The following is a 27,261-nucleotide window of genomic DNA, read 5'->3' on the forward strand; positions in this document are numbered from 1 at the left end:
TGGGACATTCCATCTCGAGCATTTCCTTTAAGCCTGACATAAAAAATCGATATATATTTAGGCAACGAATACATAAAAAAATTCGAGCGATCGCCCCTTCGCTCCATGTAGATATGAAAAAGTATGACATTGAATGTACGAGAAAGATCTATTCTAGGGTTGTAGGCCCGATATTTTTTTCTCTTGTTTGAGACTTTTTTATTCTGAGACATGATTTCCTTTGATCTGAGAATCTAAAAAAATTAAAGAATCTTCAAAATAGCATACAAATACAAATGAGCACGGGCACTCATATGTCGATGATATCGATATTGTAGTGCATAAATGGAAAAGTGCTTATATAGATTTTTCAAAATATAGTGTAGATAAAAATTTTTAATGAAATAAGTTATATCAAGGATTTATTTAGAAGTATTTAGATAAGTACTCGTATAGCATGACTCAAAATCGCAAAGAAAATTGGGGGTCTGTGTGCATTTTACTAAGCAATCATTATGGTACAATTAACTTGGCCTTTTTTGCACTTAAATTGTAACTCTTAGGTTAATCACTTTAATCTTTACCATATTTTATCAGACGTTATCATGGTTATAAATACATGTAATCTGATTTTACGTAAAATAGTTTGAATAATATTTATCATTGAACAAATCATGCTAATTAATGCGCATAAATTATTGTGTGATCATTTTTGCACTTAAAAAAAAATATCATATTTGGGGTATTACAAATCTAAATAGGCAAAGAAATATTTCCTTGTATCAAACTTTTTACGACTTTAGTTCTGATCGGTTGGGCGTATCGTGTGGTTTAAAATAATGAAAGAAAAAGTTGGGTCAGTGATGTACATGTAAAGAGGGTGTTGCAGTTCTTTTGTTATTTTCCCTAAAGTTGTAGCAGTTTAAAAGAAAAATTTAAAGTAACAGAAAACGGTCTTAATTTTTTTCAGAAACAACGATATATACAGCACAATGTAGAAAAATATTTAGAAACTGCATATCGACTTCCAATTTGCTATTAAATGAAATGTAAATTAGTCACATAGCAAAATAAGTCAAGTTTTCTGTTTTTCACATAGGGAATCCCCATTGTTCTGAAAAACTGCCTCCTTGAAACAGAATGAATTTGATATACGCATAAAGAGACAGGATTTTTCTTCAAAACTGCCATTTCCGATTTTTGTTTCAAAGAGGCATATTTTTGAAAATCTCAAAAATCGAATAAAATTTTTATCCATCCGAAATGCAAAATGTGCACATAAAATAGCATATGATACTTCACTGTCGGAGCTGGTCTAGTGGTAAAGCGTGTGGACTCTAAGCAATGTTTCTTTTACCTGAGAATGGGTTCTAAACCTGGAATGGTTGGTATATATATATATACATTTTTTTCCTATAAAATGGAAATGAAATACAATGTAACATCTCTCTTGAGAGAGAAAGAAGGAGGGAGAGAATGTCAGAAAGTTAATGGGTATTATTTCAAATGCATGCAGAATTAAATTGTTTTCCTTGATATTGTGATCTAAAACTAATAAGACATATATTTAATGTTATCATTTAGTGGCGATGTCTTAAAAAATAAAGTACTATTTTAAATAATTTAATTTTTTCATACGCATTTCGTTTCATTATTGTTCTGTTAAGGTCAAGATCTAGTAAATGAAAGGTGCCTACAGATTTCTTAATTTTGAGAAATAAATTCCTTTAATGATGCTTTATAACTTTAGCTTGGTCAAAAAAGATGTTTCGGGGCATAATTTGTAGATGAACAAGACGAAAAATCATATTTTGAACTGTCATTTTCAATGAAAAATTGAGAAAACCAGACATGAATACGGGAGTTCTTTCCATATCAGACAAAGGAAATGTATCCACATTGCTCACAGTCTCTTAGAAAACGATAATTTGTATGTTCTTGGCCTCTTCTTTAAAATAATATTAAATTGAACATAGGTATCAGGGTTTCTTTTCACATGATTTCAAAATGAATTCCATGAAAATACTTTATTTTCTACATAATTCTATTAGAGCTGTAAAGTACGGGAAAAAGAAAGTTAAAATTGATTATGACGTCATAATGGATCTAGCACCAAAAAGTTAGTCTAAAGTCACTTACTAGATCTTGACCTTAATTAGTGGCTCAGATTTGACTTGAAACAACAAAATTGAGATGACTCAACAGCTCAATGGAATTTCTTGGATATTGCATCAACAGCGTGATTATTGGACACATTTTTATATATTGAAAAATATTAACGCACGCTTTCTATAGTACATCTTTCAAAATGATCAGCGAGGTGCACTTGCCATTAAATGGCATTAATTGTGCTATTTATCTTTTTTAACTTTTCTCGTGCAATATGGCGACAGTGACCATGGATGTGAAAAAAGTTTATTTAGAGGTCGCCAGTCTATGCTAGGGAAAAAACTATGCATGTAATAAACGTAAAATGTAAAATTTTTTGTTATAACAAGCTGGACTTACCCGTTGTATAAATAAAGTCATCTACGTAGCATTATCTATATTTAGAGATGATATAATTTAACTCTTCATGCGTCGTGGGTATTTAAATGTCCTTCTCGATTTAGGGAATAACCACGAGTTTCTGCAACACCCTCTTTTGAGCATTTGGTCAAAATATGCGATTTTCAGGAAAAAAACAGTGTAAATCATTTTTTGACAAATTCTGTTGAGTGAATGTGTAAAATTAGTTCTTAAAATATATAATTGAAACCTATTTTAAATATACCTAGCATATAATAAGTGAAAATACTCTCTGAGTAAAAATATGTTGGGTTAAAGTTCTAAGATATTGAATTTAACAAATGTGTAGATTTTATTCTTCTAAATATCCTTCAACCACATGAAATAGTCCTTCATAGATCTTGTTTCTTTATGACTTTGTGAGCAGTATTTAAATTGAATGTTGTATAATTTGCGTTGACTAATAATTCAAATGTGTTTAACTTATAAAAAAATAGTTTTAATAAATAAAGTTGAAGTTAGGGGTTCTGACTGAACTTTTCTTTAAAGCTAACGAGAGACAATTTTACGATTGCGATTATGACGTCATTTATGCATCCTGAAAATGGAGGCGTCATACCAGTCAAATTCAAGAATTGTAAAATACAGATTTCAAATCTGCAGCCCTCAACCGGCGTCTCAACTCTCTGCTCTCGGTTTGTATTGCTTCAATGGACTTTTGAGCTTGATTATTGTTCTTTATCTCTATATTTCATGGTAAATGTGTCTTCTTTGATGGATTCAAATTCTAATGATGTGCAAATTATGGATTCAATTTTGAAGTAGTAATAGTATTGTTATAATATTAATAATAATAATAATCAGAATGGTAATAATATTATTAACCAAACTCCGGCCTGTTGATTGAATGATCTTTTTTCTCGATTTGACTTTTATCGGGGATCTATATAAACAAGAATAGATATGGGTTACCCCATATCCAAGATATTCGACTTTTAATTTATTCGAATTTTCATTGTGTTCAGATGATTTCTAATAAAAAAAAAAACAAGTATTTACTGACAAAACGTCAGAGATACTCGAGCTGTAGAAAGTCAACTATAAAAGTGCCATATACATAAATATCCTAAAATGACATAATATTTAGGCTACTGAGTTTCAACATCTTTTGTTGAATAAAATATGCATATAGTAGGAAACAAACTGCGTGTACATATATAACGTTACATGCATGTAGTGACTTTATCACAAAGTTGCACATGCATAAAAATAGTTTTAATTTCACATAGAACATAAACTAAATATAATTAATCGTATAATTTTAAAAGTGTATTTAACGCCTCACTCATTTTCAGGAATATTTAATCCAAATAGCATGTTACAGGCCTATAGCAACGTTTTCAAAGTGAAGGGGGGGGGGACTCCCAAAAAAATCCCGCGTAGGGGGAGGGGGACTCCCAAAAAATCCCGCGTACTATGGGCCTGTGCTACATGTGTACCATCTAACTTTCCAATGATAGAATCTTCTGTAAAAAAAAATTCAAAACAAGTCCAAGCCGTTATGGATTATCAAAGATAGCCCATTTTTATAAATAGCAAAACTACAGATCTATCAAGGATAGATTTTAATTTATTTTTTGATTTTGTGCTATTAAAAAGTACTATCACTCAAAGTATAGGCAGTTGTTAAAGATGGTCCAACCTGTCACCTTTTAGAGTAATCAATGAACTCTCCAGTGATGCATTGACGGCCGTTGTTAAACGCAAAGGAAAGCGCAAGATCGGTTGCGGCTATGGAGCATCACTGAATATTCCTCCACCATATACTGATTTTGAATATACAGACGTTTGAAGTTAACTTCACTTTTGTTTCTAGAAATGTTTTTATTTACAAAAATAGTTCATTTTCGTGTTAGATCGATGACCATAACTCAGCCCCTCTAGCCCAGTCTAGGGCTTCACCTTGAGTAAAAAACCTGCACTTGTTATGAAACTGGTGTATAGTTCTAAACTTCTTTATGTCCGTAGCAAGTACTGATACCCAGTCTACTGATCTAAGCGTCACTAGGGAACGGTGCACACACCTGTTCTTGCAAGACCAAATAGCCTAGGTCTACACACGTGCGAAGATCTTTCCGAGCTCGGAAAATCACGTTGCTTTGCAGAGAAGTGTTTAACCATAATAACCATTCCGTTATTTAAAAAAAGAGAGAAAAAACACACACGCAGTTAATGATTAACATTCTAACTCAAAAGAAAATATACGGCAATTAACGAACAATAATCATGACAGTAATATAATTGGTGAAAAGATTTATCATTATCAATCGAAGTGTGACCTACATGTATATATTTTCGTGAAAAAGACTGAGGAGGCAGCGAGCGTAGGAATATGAAAACTTTTTATTTGCTTTTCTGGGGAAAAAGTGATTTTCTTGAAATCTTTTAACGTTAATTTTGTTTTCTTTAACGTATTAAATATACATGATTATTCTTAATATTTGTTGTAATGTTTTATCTACTGATCATGAATGGAACTATTTTCTTCGGAGCAATTGTGTGAAGAGTACCTGACTTTAGTAATATAACTTGAATAGATAATATGCACTGATCGAATATATTAAAAAAGCTATTGGTATAGATATTGAAATCGTATTGACGTTACACGCATGATTGACGTACAATTGTTTGGGCGAGCGCAGTTGTGTATTAATTACATGATATCATAAATCTGAAACCTTTACATAACTTGCAGTTTTAACTTAGATTCTCATCTTCAAACCGGCTTGACTGTGATGTCTCTGAGGGGCCTTTTTGGTATTTACTGCCTTTAAGGGAAAGCTATTCCTATTCAAAAAGCTTATATCACATATTCAGTTGGTGAAATCACCTTTTCGTATTGGTGATATCACTAGTTAGCCTATGATTTAGTGATATCGTCTACTCAAACAGGTGATATCACCTACTTGATTTGAATTGGCGATATTACTTTTTGTACAGTTATAAGTGATATAACTTTTTCGAATATGTGATATCACCTAATGAAATGCGTGATATCACCTATTTGAATTGAAATGGTAATATAATCTATTCCAACAAGTGATATCACCTAATCAAATCAAATAGGTGAAGACACATCTTTCTAATAGGTGATATTACCTATTCATTTTGAATAGATAATATTACTCATTCGAATAAGTGACATCACCTATTCAAACTATGTATGAAATAACAACTGCTCCCAAGACCTTACATACTGACAGATACATGTATACATTTACTTTTTACACATGATACATGAAGTAGACAATTTTCAGTCTCTTTGCACCTAAATATGAATAACAAAAAATATCAATGAATATTGCAAAACTGACTTCGAGTAAAACATGTATAACTTTACACGCCAGGGACCGATTGTTCACGGACTATAACACAGGGAAAAGGACAGCCCAAATTTTCTTAGGGTCAATCTAAATCTCTTCTAGATGTAAAACTGGGTTCAATGGATCCTTTTTTGGTACATATAACATACAAACAGTATCCCACCTCTCTTCATGCCAAAAAGGATATCTTAAAGCGAAACTATGGTTTATTTGATCAATCAATGCCTAAACAGTAGAGAACGTGGCTCAAATAAAGTTAAACAAATACGCGAGAATCTTTTTCATTAAGTTTGTTCAAGAGTAACAAAATCAATATCATCATATTTGAATCAATGTTTAGAAAATTCAATTGTTCTTCGAAAGCTTTTAAAATGTCATTCTTTACATTGCTTTGACGCTAGATTGTGTAGAAAAAGGATGGAGATAACGAAAAGTAGTTGGTCTCAAAAGAAAAAAAAATAAAACAGTACAAATCTATAAACAGGGCATAAAATACAGAAATTCTGAAGGTGAGATCTGTTGCCTAGGATTAAGCATCCCCTGTCAACCGGTCACACCTGCAGTGAGCCCTATGCATTTATCATGTGGACAGAATATTCCGTAGTCAAATAAAGTATAAAGACAGGCTACTGACAGATAAGTTGATGCTACTGGAATTTCAACAACCTCGTTTAGAGTCACAATTTTGTATATTTTATGGTCGTTATAAGGACCTTGTTAGCAATTTTTATCTATTATTAGGTCTTAATTTGGCTGACGCATTTGTTTTATATCCACATTCCGAAGTAGAGGGGAATTCGCTGTTTTACCCTTGTGTGTTTGTCTGTCTGTCTGTGTATGTGCCTGTCTGTCCGAAACAAATTTTCGTTGCAGATTTCTCAGCAACTACTCTTCACAGATGCTTGCAATTTTAGCATACTTTGTTTTAGCAAGCCATATGTTGGAATTAATTTTTGTACGAATCCGATATCAACTTCATATTCATCCCTGCGTCTGTTCGTACCGAAGTTCCGTCGCAATTTTCCCAACAAGTACTCAAGGATGATGCTTGAAATTATAGGACACTCATTGTTTTGGCATGCCATATGGTGGGATTCACTTTTGTACGAATCCGATGCCAACTTATGTTTATCCCTGCGTCTGTCCGTACCAAATTTCCATCGCAGTTTTCACAGGAACTACCCAAGGCAGATGCTTGAAATGTTAGCACAGTCTTGGTTTAGCACACTATGGTTGGATTCATTTTTAAGGAATCCGATACCAACTCCCAGTTTATATATTGCGTCTAACCGTACCAAATTTCCGTCGCAACTGAACTTGTGTATATTCAAATGAGAGCGTACAGTGTATATTCACATCAGACTGGGGGTATTACAGTGTACTAGTTAGCATATTCTCACGGATTTATTGTTATACTTAACTATTTGACTATGGGATGTTCCGTCTACCTGACCAATACAGAGGGCTCATGGCGGGTGTTTTCGGTCAACAGGGAATGCTCACTCCTCCTAGAAACCTGATCCCACCTTTGGAATTTCCGGAGATCCCTGTTTTACATGTATGCCCTGTTCACTGATTTGTATTGTTTGTAGATTTTTTTTGAGATCGATAATGATTATCTGCACCTTTTTCATCATAGCATTCTCTCGAGTATCAAAAAATTTGAGAGACATAAACATCATATGCAGGTGTAAGTGGAATATTACTACAACAAACATTCTGAGAGTATTGAATTAGCAATACTAGTCCCCTACCGGCAAGTATAATCTGGTTCCCGTTAAAAATTGAAAATGCCATAATTCCGTCAAAAATTAATGAAGCGGAATATAATGCGAACTTGATCTATAACTCATCAAGGTAAAGTCACATGCCAAAAATCAGCTCAATATCTGCCAGTGTTTAGAAAAAAAATTGCGGAAAACCCTTTAAAATTGAAAAGGTCGTAATTCCGTCAAAAATCATTGAAGTGGAATGAAATGCAAACTTGATCTGTAACTCATCAAGATCCCCTCACAAACCAAAAATCAGCTCAATATAAAAAAAAAAGGCGGAAAACCAAGTGGGACAGACGGATGAACAGACTCAGTGGAAACCTATAGTCCCCTCCGGATTCACGGGTAGGGAACTAAAATTAAGGAAAACTGATGATAGAAAAGCTGAAGTCGTCTGTGGTAACAACATTGAATGAACGCACAGCAGCTCTCGAATGGAACGTACACAACTTTGATTCAATGGCTAACACAGATTTTTAAATGATGAAAGTACATCTTTTATCTTTTATTCATTCTTTATTCAATTATTAATGAATGTATTATTCTAATTTTGGATTTCAACAAATCAACCATTCAGGTTTGAACTCGTTGGCTCCTGACAACGAAGCTTAAGTTTGAATTTCCTCTGACAAGGGTATGTGTGGCAAATAATCAATAATGTAAGTCAAAGCTGGACTATTTCGGAACAAAATTCATTCTGAAAATGCTACCACGTAACTATATACATCGTGCTATTATACCTAGTCTGGTTTCTTTTGTCTTGGAAAAATACCCCTAATTTTGATTTGTCTGATCGACCCTCTTGGTGCTACAAACCGAAAGTAGATTTGGAAAGGGAAGCACGCGCCACATAAAAAAGAAATAAGACGGGATTCGGAAATTATACACTACAAGTAATCTAATGCAGCTTGAAGAAGATTTAAACGCAGATCTTTTAGCGATAATTTTCAGAATTTTAGCGGTAACTTTAAATTATTTTAAATCTAAAAACACACCGTCGATTAAATATAATTGTTCACAAGGCCTACAAAATTTGCCACTAGTAGGGGGTGAGAAATCGCCGGCTGCCGGCTCTTATGTAGAACCCTGAATTATAAGAGTTTAATTTATCATGAGGAATGGTTGGATAAAGTATAGAAAGGCATGCGCATAACGCTTAAATGCTTACTGACTTTTGGAAAAATTTTGAGATTATAATCTCTAAATGTTCTATGAAGTTTTTGAGAATCCACATTTTGATTTACACCACTTCTAGTCTAGAATAATTATTGTGCAGAACAGTACGTCTGGAGTTTCTCTTTAACAGCAGTTAATATTTTTTTGAGGAGTGAATTAAAGATAGGGGTTTGACTGAGCATTTGCTGGATCCGACAAAGTATCTTTGTGAGGGTTTTTTTTTAAGTTTATAGGAATCCAGTACAGGAAGATTAGATCGAAGTCACCTCTGTTAACTGGAATGCTAAAAGTATTAAAGACACTGAAATGTGATTTTGATGAATTTTATCCGTATAAAGTGAACTGTAAGTACACTGTATTAGTTGGATATCCAGATGTAGAATTAAAACCAAATTCTAAAATACAGTTATAATAATTAGCCTTACAAACAAAGACGATATTGTTACAAGCTTTGTCTGTTGGAAGCATACTATACATGTACAGTATATACCATAAGTAATGACTAGCCAGATAGCTTGTTCAACTACTCAAACCTGATATTTTTGAATTGAGTCTCTCTCTCTCTCTCTCTCTTTCCTTGTAAAAATTTACAAGGGCATCAAATTTATTTTAAAGGTGGTTTTGTAGAAAAATTTAACTTTACAATGGTTGATTAAAGGATAAATTTTGTGAGGATTTGATTTCTTTTCTTATCTTACATTAATTCTAAAATTATTGTACGGTATAATTAAGACGCCTCCTTTGATACAGTGCAATAACTTGCAGTTTCTAAAGTTATTGTATGATGCTAGGCCACGCTTACCTGAGGATTGAACAAGTATTGGAAATTACAGTACACTAATAATCAAAGAAAATACGCCGCAGAATTGCCACAATTTGTATATTCTGCAGCTGAAGATTCCAAGTATATGGGCTTGCTTTATGTAAACTTCTCAAATAGTCTATTCAAAAAATTCAACGGAACTGAGTAAAGTAAGTGTGAATCTGATGAAGATCTAATTGCTTATTAACGTAATAAAGGTGAAAGTGATTCGGTTTTCTTCTCGCTACCTACGGAATGTAGCACTTAATGTGGGGCTGTTAGTTGGATGATATATATATATATCTATATATATATATATATATATATATATATATATATATATATATATATTTCAAAATTCTTAACTTCATTTGAATGGATTGAGTGGTCTGGCGAATTGAAATTTATATAAAGATGGCCCCATTTTTATTTCAAAGCTATGTAGCGGTCACGTTAGCCTAGTGTTAGGGCGTTATGTTTTTTAGACGGTGGCTATTTATAGCCAAAGGCTATTGCTGCTGCTTTTGGGCTATAAATAACAAGTGTAAAATCACGGGGAACCTAGCGGCAATTTTTGCAGAGTCAAAATAATGAAAATAGGGTTGATTCAATGAAATGCACATAGTTAACAAATACTCTCAAGTTATTTCAAAGACATTTTGTTGATGGGCACAAAGCTTAATTCCTGATATTACACAATTATGGACTCTTTAGGTGGTGAATATGGTTTGTTATTCACCAGAAAAAATATCAATATTGACCGAGGCGAAGCCTTCCATAATTGTTTTATTATATAGTCCGGATATTAAGAAATAAGACATAAGGCTGCATAACGATACCTTTTTTCATTAACGAACCTCTGTCGTAGAAAAATTTAAAGAAAAAAACGTACAGATTACAACTTATAACTTCCGTGATTTCATTTCGCTGTGTGTAAGACATCGAAATGTTTGGAAAATAATCCTGCGATACACTTGCCTAACATTTTTTCCTGCTCAGATACACAACTTGCTCCGGCCGTTGTAACCATATTGTTTTCAACGTTGGGGGTATTGATAGTGACGTCACAATGCCGCTGCACGCGCACTGAACCTCCGGTGAATACGGCTTCAAATCCAGTGAATCTGTAGTGTTATGAACCGTTTGTGTTTGTATAGATTATGTAGGGGCTATTTATAGACTATATAATAATTGCCGTCATCGATATTTCTCGCTTCATAAATATTCATTAAATTACGCCGACCTACAACTAATTCGTACACAGACTGACTCGTATATCCGTATGCAAACTACAGAAGTCACACGGCTTTTTTTAACGTTGTGTTAATGTAAAATTTAAATAATATCTATTAGTAGTCAGAATATTTAGGGAAAAATATTTGAGAATAATGGTTTCACATTTTAACTTTGAAATCAAATAATTATAATTCCTAAACAAACGCACGGTGGTTTCTTAGTTACATGTATTCGACAAACGGTAATTACGGGACGTTCCCAATTTGATACTCCGTAATTATGAGATACTCCATGCTAGGAAAGCGTCGATCTCCGAATTTCTCCAATTCCAAAAGTACAATATGATTCGAGGACAGCACATTCCTTGTTCCGGATTACGTGTTTTATAAATGTTTTATTTGAGACGTTTTGTTTATTTTTTTATACAATAAAACTTTTAAAGTTAACTGTAATTTAACGATGTCTTTTGATTGTTTGAATTTCTAATATCTGTTGACGATAATATATTAGAAATATATATATATTTTCGGAAAGAAAAAAAAGATCAAGACATCTTATCGATGATCGGTTAATAAAAGAGTTGTTGGAGGCAGATACGATGCCATAAAATTTTGCAAAGTTTTTACGATTCTATCTAAAAAAAAAAAATAATAAGCCATTGCCTAATTATCTCGGACCAAAAACTACTGAACGAATGCTAATTTATCAAGATTATAATTAAAAATACTGACGGACAAAAGTTAACAATATATTTCATTCGTATTTGAAAATTCTGTCTTGCCTCGAATAAAATTTACCCTTTAAAAAGTGTAAGAAAAAAGGTACTAAAATACACATGCATGAAATATTAGGATTTTCTTGTGAATTCAGTGGGCTTAATTTAGGTCAGTCTTCTCCTGCGTGTGTTCACAAATTAAATTTCGTATTGCGCAATGACTAGCAGCAATAATCAGGGTCAGTGCATATTAAGATAGCGTATGAGAAATATCATCGTCACAAACCACGGCCAAAATATACGATCTTCTCCCATTCTGAAGAGAGCTATATGCGGACTCCGAACCGTGGCTTGAGACGATGGAGAAATAGAGGCTGACAAATATTTTGTTTTTCTGTTCTTTTTTTTTCTTTTCGAACAGTATATATCAAACAATGAAGTAAGACTTCTGTACAATTCCTGAAGTCTTTCAAGCTTTTAGAAATAAGTTAATTACAGCCAGGGAATTTGGCAAAGATGGAAATCCAAGGATAAAGTCTATTTCATTATCTTTCAGCATATGATTTATGTCCCGCAATCTACAGTACATGGCCAAAAGTGATTCATCATATTCCTTTTTACCATATACTTTATGAAAAGTAAGTTTTTGTTAAAAAATATTGTGGGTTCAATTCTACTTAAAATTTCAAAAACTTTTCCATTAAGTTAGGAAAAATTGTTCATATTTCCTTTTTTCTTGGGGGGAGGGGATGCAAAATTTGATTATTGATCACTGAGTAAAGATTAGAAATCATAAAGTCAAAATTTCTAACTTCAAAACACCACGATTTCATTACCCATTTTTGTAAAACATGCATCTTAGAATAAAAATGTTCGGTCACTACGTGAGTAAATTAGGAACCTTGATTCCCTTATGATTTAACATTTAGGGTAAACTGGTTTTGACACCTTTCAAGCATTAATTTGTGGGGACAAATACTAAAACATCCCAAAATCCATTATTTGAATAAATAATTTCAATCTGTCCATCATCCTTAAATATGTTTTCATTTTTAAATTTGCAGTTATGACTGTACACCACAATAGTACATATAGGAAAAAAAACCGAAATGATCGAAATTTCGTTTCTGGCATTTCAGGATAGTTTTTTTTTTTTATTCAATCCTTATTTTATAATAAACCTAATGTAGAAATTTCATGCAATACATTAACAACGTTAATTTTTCGCGTTAATACATTAACAACTCTAATTGATACATGTCCTCATTATACTACGGAAATATAAATTTACTTATTAAAAAACATGTATCGTGAAAAATTGCAATAAACTTTCATAATTTCCATCATATCATTTTACATATTCTAATAATATTTTATCTCATTCAATGCCAGTCGCATTGGTAAGCGTTTGCTCTAGAGTCACGAACATGAAGGAGTCGATCCTTACGTGGCGGGTTCGAATCCCACTGCCGGACGCGGAGACAGTTAAACCGAGGTCCCGTGTCGCAGTAAGTGCTAGATCTAAATTTGCTGCCCACCAACGGCAAAAGTGATGTTTCAATATGAGTGAAAAATTCTCGAGAGGGACGTTAAACAAACAAAATCATTCATGCCACCGTCTATCAGTACTAACAGTACTTTGATTATATTTATTTTACGGTATATTTGCTCGTTTATAAAAGACAAGCGTGAGCTTTCTGTGATACGCACTTCGAGGTTAACGACGAGGAGACATGGTTTGCAGAGAAATGTTAGAAAACGGTTGAAATTCTCGCTGTTAGTGAGAAAGTGCCCTTGAGCGGAAAACATAAAGACGAGTTTCATGCCTTGTTAAATTTATATGGTAGTATTTAAAAAAAAAACCAATTTAGCTGGGGGTGCTTCTGGTCGACATGTTCAAGTTAATAAGCACTTTTAAATTTCAAGTAGTGTAAGGTCAGGTCACCTTGTCAAGGTTATATAGCGATAGTGAAAGCATTAATTTTCATTCTTTCCAAATGAGCAAACCACTGTGAACTCAAGTTTCTAACAAAAAGTAGGTTTTTAATATTTTTAAAGATTTACACAAGCATACTGGTGAACGAAGATTTCTCGAACATTTGTTATCGAAAGACTCCAATAACTTGCACTTGGCATCGAATCGACTATGGAGTGACTTAAACTTGTCAAACACAATTTGTGTCCTTGTGAAACCTGAAATTTATTTATACCTTAAAGAATATTTCTTTTACTTGTGTAGTCCTCATGCTCATGTATTCCTTGCTCATTTCTTAATTTACGTGAGGCTATGAGGTCCTTTATGCATTTATTTAACTAAATTTCCTTTTTTTTCTTATGAGATGACCGGTCATGGTAGCCTAGTGGTAGGGCGTTCGCCTCGTAATCGGGAAGCCGGGGTACGATTCTCGTGCGCCGCGTCAAACCTAAGACGTAAACATAGGTATTGACTGTTTTCCTTCGCCAAGCGCCCGGCACTAGAAGGTTTTTCGGATAAGACCTTTAAAACCGAGGTCCCGTGTCAAGGTAGGCGTTGGCACGATAAAGAACCCTCACTGCTCAATGACTCTGAGTGCCGAGTATAGGTCTAAATTTTAAGCCCTTCACCGGTATATAGTGACGTCTCTGTAAGAGTGAAAAATTCTCGGAATGGGACGTTAAACAACATCAATCAATCTTACGAGATGATATGTTATAATTTTGCCATTTTTCAGATTAACCATAAATTTGGTTAAGAGGGAATAACACACTAGTATTTCTCTCTATTTAAATATACAGTGTAACGAATCAAATAAATCTTGAGAAAGGTATCAAGATAAATATTGAGTAAAGTATGGCAGCCTTTTGTTAAAACTTCTATAATTGTTATCATTGTTTGGTTCAACTCCTTGAGCACTTCGAGTACTTTGACAATGATAAACAATATAACACAACTACCCTCCAAATACCAGTAACTTAATACTATGCATATATTTTGATAGCAAAACACTCGTGTACTTTTTTATAGCAAAACTTACGGTTAACCTGAGTATAAAAAATTTACAAATATAACAGATCACAAAACCGATAGCTATTTTAATAACGGATCACAAAACCGATAGTAATTAAAATAAAGTTTGCGACCTCAACAGTTCTACCATAACAAAAATTTATTATGAGTAATAGTGTGTATAGTCTAACATAGTTTCATAAAATTCAATTGATATTTCTCAAAGTAAATCAAAATGTCGAAGCTTTTGCCAAATGTGATATTTATCGATGTTTTTAAAGAAACAACACTTTTACATTCACACATTTTTGCAAATTTATTATTGGAAATTAGAAGATATTCTTGATCTTAAATCCCTCAACATTCCATAAAAGTATTATATATACAATTGCCAGAGCAAACTACCAAATCTTTATAGTACATCAAAGTATTTGAAGTACATGTATTATAGTAATCTATATATATATATATATATATATATATATATATATATATATATATATATATATATATATATATATATATATATATATATATATATAATTTAATAATATAATATAAAATTTACTTTAGAAAATGGGTTGCCTACGTCACAATGACTTGCGTCAAAAAACGTATCGATCCGCCTGACGTTACATTCAAATTTTGTACAAATTGAAGTCATTTTTTAAGGACAATTATCTTTTTTTCTTACACCAAATGAATGAAAATTAAAGAGGATGTTGCAGTTCTATTGTTATTTTCCCTAAATGTGTAGCAGATTAAAAGAAGAATTTTAAGTTACTGAAAACTATGTTATTTTTTTTTCAGATACAACGGTATATACAGCACAATGTAGAACAATATTTGGAAGCTGCATATTGACTTCCAATTTGCCATTAAATGAAGTGTAAATTAGTCACACAGCAAAATATATCAGATTTTCTGTTTTTTAAATAGGGAATCCCCGTTGTTCTGAAAAATTGCCTCCTTGAAACAGAATGAATTTGATATATGCACAAAGAGACAGGAATTTTCTTCAAAACTGCCATTTCCGATTTTTGTTTCAAAGAGGCATATTTTTGAAAAAAACACAAAAATTGAATAAAAATTATTATCCATACGAAATGTAAAATGTGTACATAAAATAACGTATAGATAAATAGTGTCTGAAATGGTCTAGTGGTTATGCTGGTGGACTCCTAACGAATTATTTTACCTGAGAATGGGTTCGAATACTGGAATGGGTCTTTTTGCATTTTTTTTCCTTCACTTTTTTCATGTATGGAGGTGCAATAAAATATCTATTTTAAGAGAGCGAGGGAAAGAGAGAGAGAGTGAGAGAGAATGTCAAGAAGTTAATGAGTACTAATAATATTTTAAACGCATGCAGATTTAAATTGTTTTCCTTGATACTGTGACCTAAAACTAATGACAGAATGCTATTATTTAGTTGAAAGGCGATGTCTTGAAAAATAAATTATTGTTTTAAATAATTTATTTTTTACATAGTTTACTGATTTTGATTCATTTTTGGTATATTATTTAGTGGCCAAGATTTGATTTGAAACAAATGGAATGTCTTGGATGTAGCATAAACAGTGTGATTGTGGGACACAGTTTTATTTATTTAAAAAATATTCAAGGACGTTGTGTACCGTTTATCTTTCAAAATGCTGTGCAAGGTGCACTGGCCATTGCATGTTTTTTATTGTTCAAACCTTTCTCGTATAAAACAGCAATAGTGACACATGCATGTAAAAATAAATATAATAAAAAATAAAAAGGTTAACGTTCACTAAAAGGTCGCCAATCGGTTCCTACGTTAGGAAAAACTACGCATGAAATAAACGTAAAATGTGAGGTGTTTTGCTATATCAAGCTGGAAATACCCCAGTACTCGCCGTAAACACAAAGTCATCTATGTAGCTTTTTCTATATTTAGACATAACTCTTCAGGCGACGTGGGTATTTAAATATCCTTCTCGATATAGGGAATAATCGCGAGTTTCTGCAACACCCTCTTATAAGGAATGAATTCAATAGCTACCCAATTTATACGGTATAAACTGGGTTGGAACAGTTTACACTTTTTTTATAAACCGCTTCGCATAAACTGCCCCAACCCAGTTTATACCGTATAAAATGGGTAGCTATTAAATTCATTCCTTATATATATATATATATATATATATATATATATATATATATATATATATATATATATATATATATATATATATATATATATATATAGCGAGGATATCTTGTATTGCATGTATTATTAGAACATGTTTTGAAACGAGTTACAGTATTGTATCAATTTTATGCAACACAAAAGCATAGCTTAGAAATTTTCTCTTATTAATCGGGATGATGTCACAGGTACAGTGCAGGGAACTAATAAACCAGCATAAGCATTAGTAGCATCAGGATCGAGCAAGCATCAGCATCAGCATTTAAAAAACAGCATTACCAGGATCAGCATCAGCAAGCAAAGGATGAAACCAGCATTGACCTACATAAAATCAGCATTATCCTACTAGCATCAGAAAATCAATGAGTTTTAATTCAGTAAAAAATTAAAAAAGAAAGAAAGAATATTGCATAAAGTATTCACATTATTGATACATAGCAAGATATTATGATCAAATAATTGTAAAAGGCACTTTTATTGCCTTAAACGGCAATGCTGAATTTCATTATCTACTTCCGGTAGCATGATGCTACTTCCGGTAGCATTGACCTAATTATAAAACAGCATCAGGATAAGGATTACTAGCATTAAATCAGCAAGCAAAGGAAGCATTCAAATCAGCAAGCAAAGGAAGCATTCAAATCAGCATCGATGCTGTAACAAAATTAGTTTCCTGCACTGTAGGCATTCAAGTTTTTTCGATTTGATGTTCATAAAATTTCTAACTGGCATGCTGGTAAATGAATAATATCTCGATTTATTACATTTTCAACAGTGAAATACTGTAATTTATATACTGAATAAAAGTGATATTCTGACACAATGTGAAAGGGTATCAAAATGGTATTCTCACAGTGTGAGAACATCAGAAGTGCGGCAAAACTTACAATTTTCCTTCCCTTCACGAAGAGTGTTTTTTCTTCCAAAAAAAATTACTGGCCTGTTATAAGATAAAGTAATGAGTTAAAAATCCATGTTTACAACGTTTTTCAATCTCGCAATCGCTTATAGCAATGACGTATCAACCGCTTAACTATGATGTCAGAGCCTATGACACTGTGTTACGAAAAGACAGAGGCAAAGGAAAAATCTAAGAAAATGTAAAAAACAGAAAATTCAATGTTTTGTAGATGAATATGGAATTTATTTCACTCGTGAGACAGGATTTTTTTTTAAAATTTTCACTCGTGCTTTGCACCCGTGAAAATATATATAAAAAAAAAATCCTGTCCCACTCGTGAAATAAATGTCATATTCATCTACAAAACATTGAATATCCTCTATATACATGTTAAAAGTGAATTTTTCCGGAAAGAAAATTTTCACATTCATCAATCAGTATCATTTTTACTAGTAACAACATAAAAAATACTAGGCAAAATGGCATTATTTATATAGAGGGAAATAATTATAATACAAATAATACAAACATGATTTTAAACACGTTTATAATTATAATGGCGATTGTTGGTCTTGGCATTTTTAAAAGCAGCAAGGGGTCGCCAAGGGTAAAGGGCGACCCCAAATTACAAGAAGCAGCACCAAACATCATGAAAGCATTATACATATACTATTAATAAGCATAAATATGGCCGTTCCGGGTATACCGCGAACGGTTATTAACCTTACAGTTATAATTTATGTATTTTACATAAATTTTACATGTATGTAGAGTAATCGTCCCAGGTAAACCGCGAACGTTACTCAACATATTTTAGCGAGCAAAGCAATGACATTATTTTAAATGTAAATGAGCAATGTTAATCAAGCAATCAATATCCATTTTCAACCTAAATCGATGAATGAACATGTCCAAAAATCAAATATATTGACACCAAGATATACATTGTCATGCATATTTGTGATAAGGAAAAAATTCTGCTGTTTATTATGTGCCTTAATTAAAGAAATATTTTAAATTGAATAATTCCTATGGCAATAAACAAAGATCGACCTATATTAAGGAGGTTGAATCCCGCGTTTTTTGAGAAGAACGTCTTTCTAAAATTTTGCATCTTAGTTTAGTTTTTAAAATAAATTTAGATTCTGTCAAGTTAAGAGTATTCAATTAAAAACCTACGATTAAATTTCATAGAAAAAGCATTGTGAGGAATTATATTTTTTTGCGAAAAGATAAGAAGAAAATGATCATTTTTTTAAAATTTCAAAGTATTTACAGTACTGTTAAGTTTGGATTCCTATTTTTCTATGCAGGCCTCACACCTCAGTATGTTTGTGCAATGAGGTATTTTTTTGCTGGTCCCGAATTATATAATTATCAAATTAAATAATATGAATTCTGTCATCATGTGTGACCAATCTATCAAATATATTTTGAAAGTCTAGGGAAATCAGGTGCCACGGAAGAGTAAGCCTCCCCTTTCGACCGGTCACATTCTCCGTTTGCTCCTTGTCATGATCAGGCAAACGGAAAAAATTGTAGACAAATCAATGTGTAAATAATGGCCTATCAACTAGTATGAAAAACAAGAGGCCCACGGGCCTTATAGGTCACATGAGTATCATGAAACAACTTCGCCACAATTAAATTGGATTCATGTTTTAAACCAGAGGCCATGAAATTCACAATTTCGAAAGAGGCACACTTGCTCATCATAATTTTACATTTAGTCAGCTTACTTAATACCCAAAAAGAGAGCAGAGGATTCTCAAAGAATTAATGTATTTTCACTATGAAATCATTAGAGCCCTGCCCTAACACCAGAACCAGGACCCAGGGGCCATAAAATTCACAATTTTGGAAGAGGCATCCTTACATATCATAACTATACTGTTAGTTCATCAGCTTAATACCGAGGAGAAAAGAAGATTTTCAAAGAATTATTGCATTTTTACTATGTAATCATTAAAGCCCCACACTAACACCAGAACCCCTGACCCAGTGGCCATGAAATTCATTCATAATTTTGGAAGAGGCACTCATCATAACTATGCATCAGTTTGTTTGCTAAATACCCAGGATCAAGTAAAAAGATTTTTAAAGAAAAAATGCATTTTCACCATATATTCAACAGAGCCCCGCCCTTACACTAGAACCCCTGACCCAGGGACCATGAATTTCACAATTTTGGAACAGGCACCCTTACATATCATAACTATACTCTTAGTTCATCGGCTCCTAGTTCAGGAGAAAAGGAGAAGATTGTCAAAGAATTATTGCATTTTTACTATGTAATCATTAGAGCCCCGCCCTAAAACCAGAACCCCTGACCAGGGGCCTTGAAATTCACAATATAGGAATAGGCACCCTTATTCATCATAACTATGCATTCAGTTTGTTTGCCCTGGATCAGAGAAGATTTTTAGAAGAAATAATGCATTTTCACTATATATTCAACAGAACCCTGCCCTAACACCGGAACCCCTGACCCTGGGGCCATGAAATTCAAAATTTTGGAAGAGGCACCTTTCATCATCATAACTATGTATTTATTTTGTTTTCATAATATCCAAGAACACAGAAGAAGCTTTTTAAAGAAATAATGCATTATCACTATATATTCAACAGAGCCCCATCCTAACACCAGAATCCCTGACCCTTCGGCCATGAAATTCACAATTTTGGAAGAGGTACTCTTTCTCATCGTAACTATGTACTTAGTTCATCGGCTTAATACCCAGGAGCAGAGGAGAAGATTTTTGAATAATTAATACATTTTCACTATATAATCATTAGATCCCCGCCCTAACACCAGAACCCCTGACCCAGGGGCCATGAAATTCACAATTTTAGAAGAGACACCTTTCCTCATCATAACTATGCATATTGTTTGTTTCCTTAATACCCAAGTGCAGAGGAGAAGATTTTTAAGAATAATGCATTTTCACTACATATTCAACAGATCCCCACCCTAGCACCAGAAACCCTGACCCTGGGGCCACAAATTTCACAATTTAGGTAGAGGGCTCAATGCTTATTACATTCATGCCAACAGTTTGCCTACTTGATGTCCAGGAGTAAAGAAGAAGATTGTTAATGATTGCATTAATTTTGATGGTTTTAGCTCCACCCCTCAGGCCCCAGGGGGGAAGGGGTCATGAATTTCACAATTTTTACTCCCCTTCACATACAGATGCTATATGCCAAATTTAGTTGAAATTGGTTCAGTGGTTCCAGAAAAGAAGCTGAAAATGTTTAAATGTTAACGCACGACGGACGAAAACAGATAGCAATAGGTCACCTGAGTAAACTCAGGTGACCTAAAAACCTCAGTCATCATTCGACTATATTATAATTTTAAATAATTTTATTGCTTGTTAAATTTTGAATGACATTAGGGTGCAGAAAGGTCAAATAAATGATTATGCGAAGTAATTTGATTTCTTTTTTTTTTGTAATCAATTTTTAATGTGTCTATGCAAGATAGAAGAATATTGTATTTGGTCCCATAAATTATTCAGATACACTGAGGAAAACCTTCGAAAACGTTAATTATATTTAAGACGCAATTACTGTCAAAATGGTCATATTAAATGCCCCGTATATAGCGCCAAAAGTGCGAATTTATAAAAATATACTTTAACAAAACATCCTTTATAATTTTGATAGCAGGATCCAACCTCCTTAATTCTATTAACACATATTAATAAACGATGTGTTCTTTTATCTGATATAGCTGTATCTCAACAATATTTCACAGAATTTCATTTTTAAGATTCAAATGATTAATCAGATATACTGATATTTTTACACAACTTAAGTATTTAATTGTAAACATCCGCACATATACAATTTTATGTTAAAATTTCTGAAAGAGGAAACTCATTCATGTGCATTCTTTATTTTTCAGAGTAATAGTAACATTCATCTGATGGTGCGGATCCAAATGTTTGCCCTATGTCTCCCATAATTTCTTTGAATGTTGGTCTCTGTTTAGGTTTGGCTTGCCAGCATCGTATCATTAGTTTGCAGTAGCTGAAAGTTATGTATTTTTATACAATCAGAATACATTTCATCAAAAAATCAAGCAATTTCAATTACGTCAAATATGCTGATAATTATAGACAGCTCTGATAGAAAATATAGCTTTTTATACGAACAAGTCATTGGCAAATTCGGGTTTTTTCATTCTATGACCATTTTTTACTTCCTCTTGAATCTGTCGACTTCGCATTCCTGGATATGGACTATCCCCTACAAATATATTTTAAATTTCTGAACTAAATAAAAAAGAAATAAATAATATTATCTAATACAAGTTTTCGATTATCATTGATATTCTACTAAAAAAAATTAGACGCTTTCATACCAAGGCTGAATATCTCCCAAACCACAATACCAAAGGACCATACATCACTTTTAGTTGTCGAGTTTTTCATTGAAGTCAGACATTCTGGTGCTGTCCACTTTATTGGAATGCGTTCCTTTAGCAGCAGGTAAATATATACAAGTAAATAGCTAGAAAACATACATTTTGAAGAACGGTTTCAAATTATAAGAGTGCGTAATAACTTTGCAAAGATAGTGTTTCATTCACATTCTCATTAAAAAGGGCATCAAATTAAGAATTGATAGGTGTACAAATTCTAGTAGACCATATTTAGATTTTTTTCTATATTTGTTTTTTCATCAGCATTTTTTTTTTAGTAAACTCGATCTTTATGGAAACAAACACATTCTGTACAACATATTAATATTATGGAACTTTTTAAACTTGTATTTTTGATGCCTTGTAGTTTTTGAACTCACTTCATTACTGTCGCGTCGATTTGTAGCTTTTACGTATCTTAATGTGGAAGACAATTTAATCGTAGATTAATGTAAATTGCTTATCAAACTCTAAACTTCCCTTCTCAAGTGCTCTAAGTATTCTGCGAGAGTATTTTAGTCCATTTTGAAATGACGAAATACAATGTAAATACGATGCGATGTACTTCTGAAATTTCAGTACAATATCTTGATCCTTGTTTGTTGTTATCCAGTTTATTGACAAACTTGCGTTGCATTTCTCAGTAACGTCACAATCCAAACCTAATCAAAGCAAAATATAAGGAAAGCAGTAAAGTACCTTTTCATCAGATTTTATGTCCCCATCTGCATCATTGTCCTCTTTCTGCAGGGGTTCTGGACCAAAGCCATAAATCTTGGGCTCTAGTTCATCGGTGAGCAATACGTTTCTTGCTGCGAGTTTCTTATGTACAATCTAGAAATCAAACTTTAGATATGATATACATAACATTGAGCCATTAATAATTATATTCCTAAATGAAAGCCAAATATTAATGTAATATCAACCTGTTTTGTTTCAAGGTAACACATTCCTTTGGATATACCATATGTAATACGGTACAATTGTTCAACCGTATCCTCAGTTGTAGCATTCTTTTGCTGCAATAACCAATCTCTAAGTTGTCCTTTTTCACAGAATTCAAGTATCATGTATGGTCCAACTATTCAAAAAAGACGATGGAAGCACAATTATTATTTTTGTTTGTTTGTATATTGTTTAACGTCCCTCTCTAGAATTTCTCATTCATATGGAGACGCGACCACTTGCCGGTGGAGAGCTAAAAATTTTGTCCTATACTCGGCACTTACGGCCATTGAGCAGTGAGGGATCTTTTTCGTGCCAGCACCTACTGCGACACGGGACCTCGGTTTATACGGTCTCATCCGAAGGACCGGTCTCCACGTCCCACAATGGGATTCGAACCCGCGACGTAAGGATCAACTCCTTGCGCCGCGACTCTAGAGCAGACGCTCTAACCATTGTGCCACGCGGGCGACCACAATTATCATTGTACTTCAACATATTCACCTGTCTCTTCATGAATATCAAATTTAATTTTGTTTCTTACTTGCTCTATTGTCCACCACGGCCCCAATGAAAAGGAGGATATTTTGATGTTCTCCAACTTCTTTCCCAAAGAAATTTATTTTTGCCCTCATCATTAGAGCGTTTTCTTCCGAGTAACCACCTTTAAGAAAAAAAAATATTTACAAATCTTTTCTAACTTTCGTACGCGCATCTCTAGTTAACGTTCAAATCTTGTGAAGAAAATATGGTTTTGATGATATTCTCAAAGTGAATATAATTTCCGTGATATAATAATCAATTCAGGCATCAGAATCACATTATAAAAGAAATATCATATCGATCACTTTTTAACGTTTTCGCCACGACAATTCCTCTTTCCTCTCGATTTCCTTTGGGCCTGTACATAGCTCTGTATATATCAGCAAATCGACCTGTTGTTATTAGAGATTCAAAAACAATTGACGAAGCTGGTAAAATCCAACTATCCGACTCATTGAATTCCATATGACCATAAATGTAAATGTCATCATCGTATGTTGGATTCTAAAATCAATAGAAAATACAGTTCCATCATCAGTTAGTGTTCATTTCTTTACAAGTGATGTAAAACATAGACATAAATATTTTCTTTACACTCTACATGCTTTTAATTTAAAACTGTAAAATTGATCTCTATCAAATACTAAGATAAATGACTTACTTCATGTGCATTGGAAAAACGATTGTTAATTCTTGTTCGAACAACTGTTACCCGGCGTTGTATTTCATTTCTAACTAAAGATAATCGCCCCATGCGCCATAGAACCACCATAAAGATTACCCCGCCGATCAAAAGGAGAAAGACTAGAGATGCAAAATGCATAGCCAGTAAAATAAAGTATCAGTTAACGAGAATATATCATCCAACAATTAAAAGAAATATTACAGTCTCCAGTAATCAATATGAAAATAAATAACAAGGCAACAAAGTTAGTAAAACGCAAGCGCTTTCATTACTTCTTCTGACGTTTTACATTCCAAAACAATTCATTGTTTTGAATTACTAACATTGTTGGCGCTTGTTTCTCTCTCTCTCTCTATATATATATATATGAGAGCAAATGTCTTGCAAGTGAACGAAAATGTATATTTAGTGTACATTTAATGGATGTCAATTGAAATACAAGACGAAATTAATATCAGCTTGTCTCAATTTGTAAATTTTAGTTGCGCTGAGAAAAAAAATGTTAAAAAATATTTTTTATGCAAGATCTAGTATGAAAAAACTAATTGAACTGCTAAATTCCGACTCGTATATTATCTTAAAAACTCGTAAAATTTGTGTTTGAATATTTTAGAAAGAGGAAAAATTCTACTCTCAAGCAAAATTAAATATAACTCCTGTACGGTCATCATTTTTTCCCAATTTTGTTGTAAAGCACCTGTCTAGCACCTGTTTATCAATGTTTATAAATCACTGTTATATCTCTGTGGCAAAATATGTAAGTAATATTATATATATATATATATATATATATATATATATATATATATATATATATATATATATATATATATATATATATATATATATATATATATATAATTTACCGATAGATATTCCAGCAACTGCCCCTCCAGTAAGAGCAGTGGGCGATTCTTTTGTTTTAAAAGATAAAAATATTGGATCGCTTGTTTCATCTCCATATTCCGTGACAAATGAGAGGTTGTAGCTGGTCTCTGAATTCAAACCAGTAAGATCGAACCAATCCGCTTTTGTGTTAATATATTTAGTAAACGTTCGACCATCGGATGAACGGTATTTTACAACAATATTGGTTTTGCTGTAGCAACTTGGTGCAACGGTCCATTTTAAGCGCACTCCATTGTCATAAGTTGCTGCTACATGTAAATTCATGGGACCTGAATCTTTTAAATAAGAAAGAATGCAATTTTAAAGTCATTTACAATGTGCATTTTAAATGTATGACTCAGGTAAGGCCAATATGTATATAAGCATAAGCGTATGAATTTGTCTAATACTTACATTGATCCATTCCATTCAGTGAAGGCAAGTCAGAAATCTAAATTTATAAATGTTTTGATTATTAACGTAAAGTTAGAGGTGCCTTTTTAAAATTGAAAGTTTTCTGATACAAATACTTACAGTATGGTTGTACACAGTGGATTTCATTGCCATATTGTACACAGTCAATTCAAGCATCACATATTCTGTTATATAGTTTTCTTTCGCTACTACCATCCAACAGTTATCTATATCTAGGAAATGACTGTAGTAATAGATGTCTCCCTTGGGAATTCTGTATCCTTCCCTGATTCCAGGATCAAACTTGAAAAGATATGATAATTGTTTATTAATTATGCATCAGGTAAGTCAATTCGAGAAAAAGAAATATGCAAGTAGAATATTTGTAGTATTTAACTTTTTTGTATTTCAAAGAACTTGCATATGCAATATATATAATGTTGAGGCAATATTCAAAATAGAAAAGATATAACATAAAATTTTATTGTTGAATGGTGCCATGAAGAACTAATGCAAAAAAAATTGTTTTATTATATGATTGGGTGATTCCTAATTCGCTGCCAGGCTTAGTTCGAACATTGTAGAAACATACTAAGTTTTGTTCACTTGTTCACAGTTTAACATACCATCATTTTTTCTGCATTTGGAAAAAAAATCGAAAAATGCCAGATTGATACAATCGGTTATGAAAAGTTATGACCCCCTGCATTCGACCTTCCAGGTGAACATATCATTCTTTTAAAAAAAAAAAATTGAACAGAACTTCGCAGGTATGTAAAGGCAGTACCCAGATAATATTTCGGCGAATTTAGACTGTTTTGGTAAAATGTAACATTGATAAATCGGAAAAGCCATAGATAAAATATTTACTATAATTATCTATTGTATAGACGTCATTGAGTTTTAGGCTGAAAGAAGCACTCCACTACGACGTCATCACGTGACGTCTATAAATAGAAAAATTGCCTTAATGAAAAAGTAAAAAGTTCAACACTGCCCCGGGGATGATTCAATTCTTTTTATATATTTGATCAATAGTTATGACGTCATGGGTTTGGTATTTAACCCCCGTGATAAATACTTAGCTGTTTATACCACCCAAAAACGACATGATTTTGTTTATATTATGTTTTTGAGTGATTCCATTCGTTTCTTAGACCTGAAATTAAACTTTAAATATAGATATTAAGAAATCATTATTTCTAAACTTCACGTCATACAGCTTACTATGACGTCATATTGTAGAGGCAAGTAGTATATCTCTGGGTGTAGCCTTAACATACCCGCGTTCCAAATTGATACAATTATGAACAGGGGATGCTTATTCCTCCTAGGCACCTGATCTCACCTCTGGAATTTCCTGGGGTCCGTGTTTTCTGTCCTCTTCACTTATTTGTATCCTTTATGGATTTTTTTGAGATCGATCATTGTTCGTTATCTTTACTTTTTACATAAGAAATGTTATTTCACATGCACCCGACTTTAAGGTGAATATAACATTTTCTTTTTCTATATTATTTTGATTGCTGTTTTTAAAGATCAGTACGATTTTGCAATCTTAAAAGTATGGTATTCGCCTCGCCCTTCGGGCTTGGCAAATATTGTTCTCCTCGGGCACCTAAATCATCGCTACGATCATAATTACAGCATTAGTCGTATATTTTCATGATCAATTTTTATTTCTTTGTTAAAACTTCTGATATAAAAATAGCCCTTCGTGATA

General features: G+C 32.8%; 1 protein-coding gene across 1 annotated transcript in view; it reads right to left on the reverse strand.

Moving 5' to 3' along the window:
- Window positions 1-21,533: 21,533 nt before the first annotated feature.
- The window catches only part of LOC133182595 (uncharacterized), a 45,184-nt gene continuing 39,456 nt past the window's right edge, over window positions 21,534-27,261 (reverse strand). The window contains exons 15-25 of the mRNA XM_061317443.1: window positions 25,659-25,841; window positions 25,539-25,575; window positions 25,103-25,420; window positions 24,213-24,355; window positions 23,857-24,055; window positions 23,553-23,672; window positions 22,990-23,144; window positions 22,763-22,897; window positions 22,004-22,118; window positions 21,795-21,888; window positions 21,534-21,669 (exon numbers count right to left, since the gene is read on the reverse strand). Coding sequence (XP_061173427.1) covers window positions 21,534-21,669; window positions 21,795-21,888; window positions 22,004-22,118; window positions 22,763-22,897; window positions 22,990-23,144; window positions 23,553-23,672; window positions 23,857-24,055; window positions 24,213-24,355; window positions 25,103-25,420; window positions 25,539-25,575; window positions 25,659-25,841 — 1,635 coding nt within the window. The remainder of the gene's footprint in view (window positions 21,670-21,794; window positions 21,889-22,003; window positions 22,119-22,762; window positions 22,898-22,989; window positions 23,145-23,552; window positions 23,673-23,856; window positions 24,056-24,212; window positions 24,356-25,102; window positions 25,421-25,538; window positions 25,576-25,658; window positions 25,842-27,261) is intronic.

Source organism: Saccostrea echinata, unplaced genomic scaffold (assembly GCF_033153115.1).
Source record: "Saccostrea echinata isolate AGI-Se365-2 ecotype Australia unplaced genomic scaffold, CSIRO_AGI_Sech_v1 ptg000009l, whole genome shotgun sequence".
Lineage (NCBI taxonomy): Eukaryota > Metazoa > Mollusca > Bivalvia > Ostreida > Ostreidae > Saccostrea > Saccostrea echinata.